Source organism: Hyla sarda, chromosome 4 (genome assembly GCF_029499605.1).
Source record: "Hyla sarda isolate aHylSar1 chromosome 4, aHylSar1.hap1, whole genome shotgun sequence".
NCBI classification, from domain to species: Eukaryota; Metazoa; Chordata; class Amphibia; order Anura; family Hylidae; genus Hyla; species Hyla sarda.
The window spans coordinates 4,934,820-4,946,764 of record NC_079192.1 but is presented as its reverse complement, the minus strand read 5'-3'; the positions used below and the strand labels follow the sequence as shown (position 1 = coordinate 4,946,764).

Here is an 11,945-nt window from a genome sequence, read left to right as displayed (position 1 = left end):
GTGCAATAGAATTGTGGCAATATTCGCACTCGCTGCAAATTGAATTTTTTCTGAAATTCGTAACGAATTTGGATTCGTCAGATTTGATTTGATCATCCCTAAAGGAGTTCCTAGATGGGGGGGGGGTTGATATTGATGCCTCTAGTCTTGAAAGCTTGCAGTTTATCATCCTTTCCAGTTAGAATTGAAAGGTTTTAGCTACGAAAAATGCTCATGTCTTATTATTTTTATATTATTGAGAATTTACCCGATCACCCACTTATGAATTGTTTCCTGTATGGCTTTCCTAATGTCTTTATTCCTCAGACTGTATATAATCGGGTTGACCAAAGGAGTAAACACAGTATATAGCAGGGAGAGGATTTTACTCATGGTTAGTGTTCGGCCTTTTGTTGGGACAAGATAAACACTGAATATAGTCCCAAAGAATATGGAGACCACAATGAGGTGGGAGCTACAGGTGGAGAAGGCTTTCTTCCTACCAGTATTTGATGGGATCCTTAATATTTCTAAAACAATATAAGTATAAGACACTATAATGATGGTGGATGGCATTATTATGACTGGAATACTTAGTAAATACATCTGCAAGTGAACAATAAAGGTGTCAGAGCAGGAAAGCTCTAGTAAGGGAACAATGTCACAGAATAAATGGTCAATGATGTTTGGTCCACAAAAAATGAGCTTTGTCATTGTAATTATATAAATCAAAATAATGGAAGATCCCAAAAACCAACAGATGACTGTCAATATCCCACAATATTTACTTGTCATGATAGAAGAGTAACGGAGAGGATTACAGATGGCCAAATATCTGTCATAAGACATAACAGAGAGGAGAAGACATTCAGATGTTTCTGAGGCACAGAAGAAATAAAACTGAGCTACACAGTTAATAAATGAAATGGCCCCCCCATTATTCAGTAGGATATGGAGCATATTGGGGGTAATATCTGTAGTGACCAAGATGTCACTGATGGACAGATGTGAGATGAAGAAGTACATTGGGGTGTGGAGGTTCTTGCTGGTGGACACCAGGGTGATGATCAGGAGATTCCCACATATTGTCCCACAGTAAATCATCAGGAGAAAGCAGAACAGTGAAATTCTTAAACCTTGGTTGATTTGAAATCCTAACAGAAAGAACTCAGTGACCGCAGTCAGATTATTACCCTATACATAGAACAAAAAACACTAAATTAAACAGAAAATACCAAAACATTTAAAAAAAACAATCAAAGTGAGAGCATCAAATCCATGCCCTTGACAAAAATATTACAACACATTTTTACATAATATACTTTACTATAATATACATAATATACATCCTAATTACATAATATAATCCTCCTTGTCCTGAAAGGGTAATTACGTTCCCATAATCACTTTTTAAATTTTAAGGCATGTAACGTTATACACTTTTGTAAATATTTATAATTTTTTCCTTGCCTCCTTTTTATGTTATTGCTGCTTCTCCCTCCCCCCTTTAACGCTCATTGTCTAGGTTACAGACCATCACTTCACTCTTAAAGGAGTTCTCCACCCCTAGACATCTTATCCCCTATCCAAAAGGATAGGGGATAAGATGTCAGATCACTGGGGTCCCGCTGCTGGGGACCCCCTGGATCTACCATGCAGCACCTACCTATAGTGGCTTCCGGAACCGCTGGAGGTCCTCAGGCTGTCACGCCCCCTCCCATAGACTTGCATTGATGGGCGGGGTGTGACGTCACACGGGGGCGAAGTCATGATGTCACGATCTTCCTTCCCGGTGGCCAAGATGGACTCAGCCTGAGGACCTCCAGTGGTTCCGGAAGCCACTACAGGTAGGTGCTGCATGGTAGATCCAGGGGGTCCTCAGCAGTGGGACCTCAGTGATCTGACATCTTATCCCCTATCCTTTGGATAGGAGATAAGATGTCTAGGGGGTGGAGTACCCCTTTAAAGCATTGGCTGTGCTGCTGCTGTCACACCCTCTGTCTGCACATAGCAGGAGAGGGCCGGCGTCCTACATATTCACGCTGGGTTATACTGAGGGTTCTTTTTTTAACAGAATTCTTAAAAAGCTGTCTGCTGATCTCCATAAGCAAGGAGGGGGCTGAGATGGTTCCCTAGACAATATAATCCTTGTAAATCAATAATATGTTACCTGTGTTAAAGGGGTTATCCAGGGGGAAAAAAACTGTTTAATATATCAACTGGCTCCAAAAAGTTAAACAGATTTGTAATTTACTTCTATTAAAAAATCTTAATCCTTTCAGTACTTATGAGCTGATGAATTTGAGTTGTTCTTTTCTGTCTAAGTGCTCTCTGATGACACGTGTCTCGGGAACTGTCCTGAGTAGAAGAAAATTCCCGTAGCAAACCTATTCTACTCTGTTCAGTTCCCGAGACAAGCAGAGATGTCAGCAGAGAGCACTGTTGATGATAGAAAAGAACAACTCAACTTCAGCAGCTGATAATTATTGGAAGGATTAAGATTTTTTAATAGAAGTAATTTACAAATCTTTTTAACTTTCTGAAGCCAGTTGATATATATAAAAAAGTTTTTTCCTGGAATACCCCATTAAATGTTAAGTGATGGGCGGCTTATGTGTAAGGAGGCTGCCTAATGGCATTTGCCAGATATTTTGGTTAAAAGCCAAATAATCTAATTTTGCACTTAAGTCTGTACACTTCTTAAATGTTTTTTTTTTTTTTTTTTTTTTTTATATTTTCTTTTGTAACCTCATAGTTACATAGTTAGTACGGTCGAAAAAAGATATATGTCCATCAAGTTCAACCAGGGAATTAAGGGGTAGGGGTGTGGCGCGATATTGGGGAAGGGATGGGATTTTATATTTCTTCATAAGCATTAATGTTATTTTGTTCCAGGAATGTATCTAATCCTGTTTTAAAGCTCACATCTAAGTAAACTGCTTTGACCATGATACAAGAGAATTTCCTTTTAAATCATATTTGTTAATTAAAACCTAAAAAAAAATAAAAAGTTACGGACATTTCTTACTTTAGAAAAAGCTCTAAAACAGCCTAAATTATCCTAGATATAAACCCTCTAAGCTTTTATAATTTAATATGGTTATCCAAAGTCCAAAAGAAAATGTGAATGTGAAATCATAAAATGAAATCCCTCTGTCTACCTATCCAAGCAAACGGAAAAAAAACTAATTGTATATTGTAATTTGTACCTTAGAATTCCTGAGATGAGAATACAACACTTGTCATTTTTTCTAAAGAATCTAAATAAAAGAACTGGTCCAACAAACATAACAAAAAAAAAAAAAAAATACAGCAATGTAAGTAGATAAAATCCACCAAGTTACAATATGGCTTGATTTTTCTAGTACAGCAAATTAATAAAGAAATATCATAAGGTTAATTAACCTGTAAATGTCAATTGTTTTTACATAATAGTAATTACATTTACATTGTAAAGGTGAAATTCTCAAAAGAACAACCACATTTTTGGAAAAAATTTACCTACTTTTTAAAATAAAACCAAATTAAATTTGCAGCTTTACTTATCAGTCCTTAATGTATGTGGTGCCAGCGCTGAAAAGACCTGATCAAAGTCCATCCATAATGTAGAAAACCAAACAAGAGCAAAGCACTCCAAATGAAGGTGACTTATTTTCTCATGTAGACATTACAACGTTTCAGCTCCTCCTGGAGCCACTTTAAAGCATGCTTGAAAATGGCTCCAGGAGGAGCTGAAACGTTGTAATGCCTACATGAGAAAATAAGTCACCTTCATTTGGAGTGCTTTGCTCTTGTTTGGTTTTCTACTTTTTAAAATAAATAAATTTCAGAAATCTCAAGTCCGTTTTGGTTATCTTAGGAGATTCCTACAGTCCATACGTGATCTTCCAAATCGTAAGATCCCCAATTTAGATGGGATGATAGGAGATTAATATAGGATGAATGAGGAGCGACTGGCCCCTATACTACTTAAATTGTTTCATTCGATAGCTGCTGCAGATGCCCTTCCAGACTCTATGAGGGAGGCGTTGATTGTGGTGCTCCCTAAGCCTGGAAAGGACCCACTGTTACCTGATTCTTATAGAGCTATTTCCCTCTTGAATGTTGATATCAAGATTTTGGCTAGAGTGCTGGCTATTCACTTGTATGGGGTCATTAACACTATCATTCATCCTGACCAAACTGGGTTTATGCCAGGCAGGGCCACTGACGTAAATGTGAAGCGTTTGCAACTTAACATTGTATCGGTGGGGGAGGGCTTTCCTGGTGTGGTGGTTAGTCTGGACATTTATAAAGCCTTTGACTCGGTGTTGTGGCCCTATCTATGGGAGGTCCTGGGAGGATTTGGGTTTGGTCTCCGATTTTGTGCTTGGGTTGGCTTGCTGTATGAGAGGCCTAGGGCCCATATCCGCACTAACTTGGATGTTTCTGCTCCTTTTCTCCTGGGTCGTCCGCTATCTCCCTTCCTTTTTTTGCATCGGCGATGGAGCAGTTGGCGGCAGCCATACGCAGGGGCCCTGCTATATGTGGTATTCCCATGGGAGAAGGTTTCCCTGTATGCAGATGATACCTTGGTTTCTTTAGCAGATGCTGGGGGTTCACTCCTGTCCCTTATTGATCTATTTGACCGGTTTAATTTGATTTTGGGCTTGCGGATCAACTGGACTAAGTCATCCCTAATGGCCCTTTATTCTGGAGTCCCCCTCCCTACCACTCTTCCGGCAGAGGTGCAGGTGGTTCCCTGTTTTAGATATTTAGGGGTGGAGGTAACTGTGTCCCTCTCTCCCTAACATTTTTGCATATGCGAAAATTCACACGCCTGTCTCACACAGTAGTATTAGAGCCTTCTTTACACCACACAAGCTGGAAGCAGAGAGGGATGATCACTGTGATGTGTACTGTGAAAAAAAAAAAAAGAATATTCGTAATTACGAATATATTGTGCTATATTCGCGAATATTCGTGAATATGCGATATTCGCAAATAAAATTTGCATTGCGAATATTCACGAGCAACACTATCAGTAAAGTAATACTTCCTGATATTACTGAAGAAACCTTTCCCCTCTAATTTAAAACTATGTCCTCTTGTGGTAGTTTTTCTTCTTTTAAATATGTTTTCCTCCTTTACCGTGTTGATTCCCTTTATGTATTTAAAAGTCTCTATCATATCCCCCCTGTCTTTCCTTTCTTCTATACATGTTCAGGTCCTTTAACCTTTCCTCATAAGTTTTATCCTGCAATCCATGTACTAGTTTAGTATCTTCTCTGAACTCTCTCTAGAGTATCTATATCTGTACAGCGGCATGAGCACTTCTCTCTACTGCTTATACCTCTCCCTATACAAACATGAGCACTTCTCTTTTTCTACTGCTCATACCTCTCCCTGCATACCCATGAGCACCTCCCTCTCTACTGCTTATACATTTCCCTATACAACCAAGTATTCTGCTAGCGTTTCCTGCTGCTCTATTACATTGTCTTCCTACCTTTAAGTCTTCTGAAATAATTTCTCCTAAATCCCTGAGATCAGGACTGTGTCAAATACTCAATATTCTGCCCGAGGGTTTTTACACCCCAGGTGCATTATCTTGCTCTTATCCACATTAAATTTCAGTTGGCAGAGTTCTTACCATTCTTCTAGATTGTCTAAACACTTTTCCATTTGGTGTATCCCACCAGGAACATCAACCCTGTTACATATCTTTGTGTCTTCAGCAAAAAGACCATCAAGACGTTTTGCGATATCACTAATGAAGACCCAGTATTGGTCCCAGTACAGATCCCTGAGGTATCCGACTGGAAACAAGACCTCACTCTGAATATTCTCCATTGACTACAACCCTCTGTTGTCTGTTTCTCAGCCACTGCCTAATCCACTCAACAATATGGGAGTCCAATCTCAATGACTGTAGTTTATTGATAAGTCTTCTATGTGGGACAGTGTCAAAAGCCTTACTAAAATCTAGATATGCAATGTCTACGGCCCCTCCGCCATCTATTATTTTAGTCACCCAGTCAAAAAAAAAGATCAATAAGATTTGTTTGACATGATCTCCCTGAAGTAAACCTGTGTTGTTTTTCATCTTGCAATCCATGGGATTTTAGATGTTCCACAATCCTATCCTTTAGTAGGGTTTCCATTAATTTCCCCACTATTGATGTCAAACTTACTGGCCTATAGTTGCTTGATTCCTCCCTACTACCTTTCTTGTGGATGGGCACGACAGTTGATCATTTCCAATCTTCCAGGACAGTATAGATCAGGCAGGGATGGATAGACCAGTAGGAATAGCATGGTAGGTCTCCGTTAGGGGCTGAGTAAGGCTGTTTCTGAGAACCTTGTACAATCTAGGAGTAAAGCTGCTAGGGTCCAGGTTTTTACCTGATTAAATGGGCACTGTCAGATTCAAAAACTTTGTACATGTTGCACTTATTGGCAAAACATTTATCTTTCTAATATTCTTCATAAAAATCTTAATTTTATCTCATTTTTATAGAAATTATGTGTTATAGAAAACACCACTAGGAGTCCCCATACCATCAAGAACATGATCCTGTCCAGCTGCAGCATCATCTTTGTCTTAGCTGAAGCACAGGCATGGACAGAGTCCAGGAAGTGAGGGCAGTGGGGGCAGGCTCACTACTGTCCTTTTTATCAGACTCCTGTCAGAAAACAAAGAGTAGGGGCCTGCAATGATTGGATGAGGAGACCCAGCACAGCACAGTAGACTCCGGGAGGAAGAGGAGTAATGCTGAGTGAGGGTACGTCCCCTCCAGAGCACAGAATTATAAACAAGGTGAGCAAAAGAAATAAGGTATGTGTGAGAGAAATATAAGTGCTAGACCCATAACAATTATGTGTGCATTATCAGAATTATGTGCTGAGTAACATATAACTTGTTTTTGTGGGATATGGCAGGTACTCTATAAACTATCACAATAGGACATAGTTTTAAATTAGAGGGGCAAAGGTTTAAAAGTACGGTAATATGAAAGAAAAGGATTGTATGGGAGTGGTGGAAAAATGAAGAATACAACCACTTCCATTCAATTTCTGGATTTGGAGATTTATAAAACTAAAACTAAACAGATTACAACAAAAACTTTTTTCATGTCACTGTCGCTTCTAAGGGTCTTCATTTGTCTCTGCTTGTCGGAGTGAAAGTTTTATTACACCACTGGCTTATGGACACTGTACCGACTATGTCGGAGTTGACTGCTACATTACACAACTTGTTGCACTTTGATTCGATAGAGACCTTTAAGGACCCTGACAAACTCACCAAATCATTCTTCTCCAAATGGAGCATGTTTATTGTTCGGGTTATGTTAGAAGAGGATAAGCAACACCTAATGCATAAATATTGTCAGACTGAATGGTTTTCGCTGGAATTTTTAAAGGCATCCTTGGGAGCACTTGAGGTTTGCGGCTTCTTCCACCTAAGTGGCGATTGTTTGAGGTATTAGCCCCTCTATATTTCTCCTGTTTTTGCTTTATTTTATTTCTGTACCTCCCCGTAGTTTGTCTTTGTCTGTTCCTCTTTATGTGAACATCTGATGACCACTCTTTCTTGTCTTTCTTTATCGTTTTGTTTTTCTGTTTCTCGTCTCTTTCTTGTATGGTTTTCCGTACTGGTCGATGATCGTGCCTGATACCCTTCTCTTTGATGAGCACTGAGTTTTTGTTGAGGTGGGGGGGTTTGTTCCTAATTTTATAGAATTACATTGCCTGCTGTTATGGCCTGCAAGGGAGAGTTTTTATGTATACCTCTCACTGTATACGATTTGTACTACTGTACTGTATATGCGTCATTGATGCTTTATTTTCTTTTTTGTACCGTGTACCCATCTTTGTATTGCCTTTTTGTTTTATTGAAAAATAAAAAGTGTTATTATAAAAAACTTTTTTCAAACAAGTTGATGTTGTTTGAGGTATGATAGTGCTCACTATCCTAGTTGGCTGAGGGGAGTTTCCTATGGGCAGTACCTGGGTATCAGAAAGAACTGCACTTTAGATGCGGATTTTGATGCACAGTCTACCATTCTTAGGGAGTGCTTCCTGGCCAAGGGCGCCGGGCGGGGACCGGACCGGGATGACTGCTGATATTTGTCAGCAGGCATCCCGTGCAAATCCCCAGGGGGGTCCCGAGACCCCCCCCCATGTTGGCGACCGCCGCAAATCGCTGGTGAATTCACACCATCGATTTGCGGCGATTCCGGGTCATACGGGTCTCCGGTGACCCATTGACCCAGAAAAAAAGGGGGATCAGGGTTGTCCAAGACACCCACACTCCCCCTGAAGGGATAGGAGGTGCCACCCCACCTATCCCTGCTATTGGTCGTTCAGAATTGACGACCAATAGAAGATGGGGGGGGGTTAACGTTCGGTTCCCCCACTCTGCCCACCCACAGTAGTCTGGACAGAGCAGGAGAACCAACGGTGAATGGCGCCGAAGGTCCACTTAACATCGGCGGTGGCTGAGGCGACGATCAGCAGTGGTGATCGGAGGGTGATAATGACATGCGGCAGGCTCCCTGGTGTGGCGTCTTGCAGACTACGGAAGCTGGCGAGTTGCCTAGCAACATCTGGAGGGCTACAGTGGTCTTTAAACTGTAATCCTCCAGATGTTGCAAAACTACAACTTCTAGCACACCGACACAGCTGTTTGCTATCTGGGCATGCTGGGATTTGTAGTTTTGCAACATCTGGAGGGCCACAGTTTGGAGATCACTGTGCGGTGGTTTCCAAACCATGACCCTCTAAATCTTGCAAAACTACAACTCTCAGCATGCACGAACAGCAAACAGCTTTCTCGCCATGCTGGGAGCTGTAGTTGCGTACCTCCAGCTGTTGCATAACTACATCTCCCAGCATTCCCTTCGGCGATCAGTACATGCTGGGAGTTGTAGTTTTGCAACAGCTGGAGGCACACTGGTTGGAAAATACTGAGTTAGATAACAGAACTTAACTGAAGGTTTCCCAACCAGTGTGCCTCCAGCTTTTGCAAAACTACAACTCCCAGCATGCATGGTCTGTCAGTGCATGTTAGGAGTTGTAGTTTTGCAACAACTGGAGGTTCCCTCCTCCCCCCCCCCCCCAATGTGAATGTGCAGGGTGCAGGGTACATTCACACGAGTGGGCTTACAGTGAGTTTCCTGTTTTAAGTTTGAGCTGTGGCTAATTTTTGGCCGCAGCGCAAACTCCTAGTGGGAAACTCACTGCTGTGTGAATGTACCATAAAAACACTGCACTACACTACACAACATAAAATAAAGGGTAAAACACTACATATACACCCCCTAACACTGTCCCCCCAATAAAAATGAAAACTTATCGTACAGCAGTGTTTCCAAAACGGAGCCTCCAATTGTTGCAAAACAAAAACTCCCAACTTTTCTGGACAGCCACTGACTGTCCAGGCATGCTGGGAGTTTAGCAACAGCTGGAGGAACCCTGTTTGGGAATCACTGGCGTAAAATACCCCTCTGTCCAGCCCTATGCAATCCCTGTTTCAAGGAAACAGTTTAGGGCCATATATGGGGTATTTCCGTACTCGGGAGAATTGTGTTACAAATTTTGGGGGCTTTTTCTCGTTTTGCCCCTTATAAAAAGGAAAAGTTGGGGTATACACCAGCCTGTTAGTGTAAAAAAAAAAAAAAATTTACACTAACATGCTGGTGTTGCCCCATACTTTTTATTTTCACAAGAAGTAAAAGGAAAAAAGACCCCCAAAATTTGTAACGCAATTCCTCCTGAGTACGAAAATACCCCATATGTGGACGTAAAATGCTCTGCGGGTGCACAACAAGGCTCAGGAGTGAGAGAGCACCATGTACATTTGAGGCCTAAATTGGTGATTTGCACAGGGGTGGCTGATTTTACAGTGGTTCTGACATGTGACCCCATTTTGGAAACTACACCCCTCACGGAACGTATCAAGGGGTATAATGAGCCGTAACACCCACAGGTGTTTCACAAATTTTCATTAAAGTTGGATGGGAAAACGAAAAAAAACAATTTAACTTAAATGTTCGGAATTGAAGGCCACGTGTGTTTACCAAGCCCCCATAGTGCCAGAACAATGGACCCCCACACATGTGACTTGGAACACATGTGACTACACCCCTCACGGAATGTAATAAGGGGTGCAGTGAGCATTTACGCCCCACAGGTGTCTGACAGACTTTTGAAACAGTGGTCCGTGAAAATGAAAAATTGTATTTTTCATTTGCACAGCCCACTGTTCCAAAGATCTGTCAAACGCCAGTGGGGTGTAAATGCTCACTGCACCCCTTATTAAATTCTGTGATGGGTGTAGGGTCACATGGGGGGGTCAACTCTTTTGGCACCATGGGGGGCTTTGTAAATGCACAAAGCCTCCGACTTCTATTCCAACCAAATTCTCTTTCCAAAAGATCAATGGCGCTCCTTCTGAGCATTAGTTCGCCCACAGTGCACTTGACTTCCATACTCAGAAGAAATGGGGTTACAAATTTTGGGGGGCATTTTCTCCTATTACCCCATGTAAAAATATAAAATTTGGGGAAAAAACAGCATTTTAGTAAAAAAAAAAAGATAATTTACACATCCAACTTTAACGAAAAGTCATCAAACACCTCTGGGGTGTTAAAACTCACTGTACCCTGAGGGGTGTAGTTTCCAAAATAGTATGCCATGTTTTTTTTTTGCTGTTCTGGCACCATAGGGGCTTCCTAAATGTGACATGCCCCCCAAAAACCATTTAAGAAAAACTCACTCTCCAAATTACCATTGTCGCTCCTTCCCTTCTGAGCCCTCTAGTGAACCTGCCGAAGACTTGACATACACATATGAAGTATTTCCTTACTTGAGAGAAATTAAGTTACAAATTTTTAGGTGATTTCTCTCCTTTGAAGACTTGTAAAAATTCAAAAACTGGGCTTACAAGAACATGTGAGTGTAAAAAAAATAAGATTTTGAATAAGATGTGAATATTCACATCCTGCGTTTTTCGCCGGTTGCTGTATTCAATACCGCACTAGTTAATTGAGTTCATCCTATTTTCTAAGTAGTGTTCATACATTTCCTTTTGGTCAGTTGCGATTTGGTTTATCGCACTGTCATTTTTTTATTTTTTAATAAGGCAACGATATACATTTAAATAATAATTTTTCTATCTCTTGAATCAATAGACTTAACTCTTTATATCATATACTTTTTTTGAAATAATATCCAACTTGTGTTGTTGAATGCCGCACCGGCGATTAAGCGGTGTGACTTCTTGAGTCGCTTGTGGTGTTACATTTACACCACATACGATAATTATAATTATATTATATATATTTACATACATATATTGAAAGGATTGCATTGTGCTTTCATATTGCTGTCTTATTACTATTTTTGTGATTTCTGTTTATATATTTATTTATTTATATTTATTTGTATATTTTTTTCATACATTGTCATATAGATATGTAATTCTATGTAACAACTCTTTTCAAAAAGCACTCTAATGGTTAATTCCTGGAGGTATATATACCTGTTACCAGCCTCCCCTTGTCATGCCTGATGAAGCTGCGCATGCGCAGCGAAACGCGTTGCATCTAATAAATCCATTGATTTTACTTGGCTGTCTGATGGTTCCTCTCTGCGCCAGACAAACTCCTGACTCCCTGGTCATTCGCTTTTGAAAAGTAAAAACTGGTCATCTTTATGATGCAAACATAAAGTAGACACATTGTATATGTGAATCAATGTCACGATTCGGCTCACAGGTAGTGGATCCTCTGTGTCAGCGAGGGATTGGCGTGGACCGTGCTGGTGGACCGGTTCTAAGAGGCTACTGGTGTTCACCAGAGGCCGCCGCAAAGCGGGATGGTCTTGCTGCGGCAGTAGCAACCAGGTCGTATCCACTAGCAACGGCTCAACCTCGCTGACTGCTGAGAAGGCGTGGGACAGAAGGACTAGGCAGAGGCAAGGTC

General features: G+C 40.9%; 1 protein-coding gene across 1 annotated transcript; it reads right to left on the bottom strand.

Moving 5' to 3' along the window:
• Positions 1–243: 243 nt before the first annotated feature.
• On the bottom strand, positions 244–4,151 carry LOC130367144 (olfactory receptor 10A7-like). The gene is made up of 3 exons (XM_056569547.1): positions 4,051–4,151; positions 3,189–3,198; positions 244–1,173 (listed from the first exon to the last, which is right to left on the bottom strand). Exons 1-3 carry the CDS (start codon positions 4,149–4,151, stop codon positions 244–246), a joined length of 1,041 nt encoding a protein of 346 aa, XP_056425522.1.
• Positions 4,152–11,945: the final 7,794 nt, after the last annotated feature.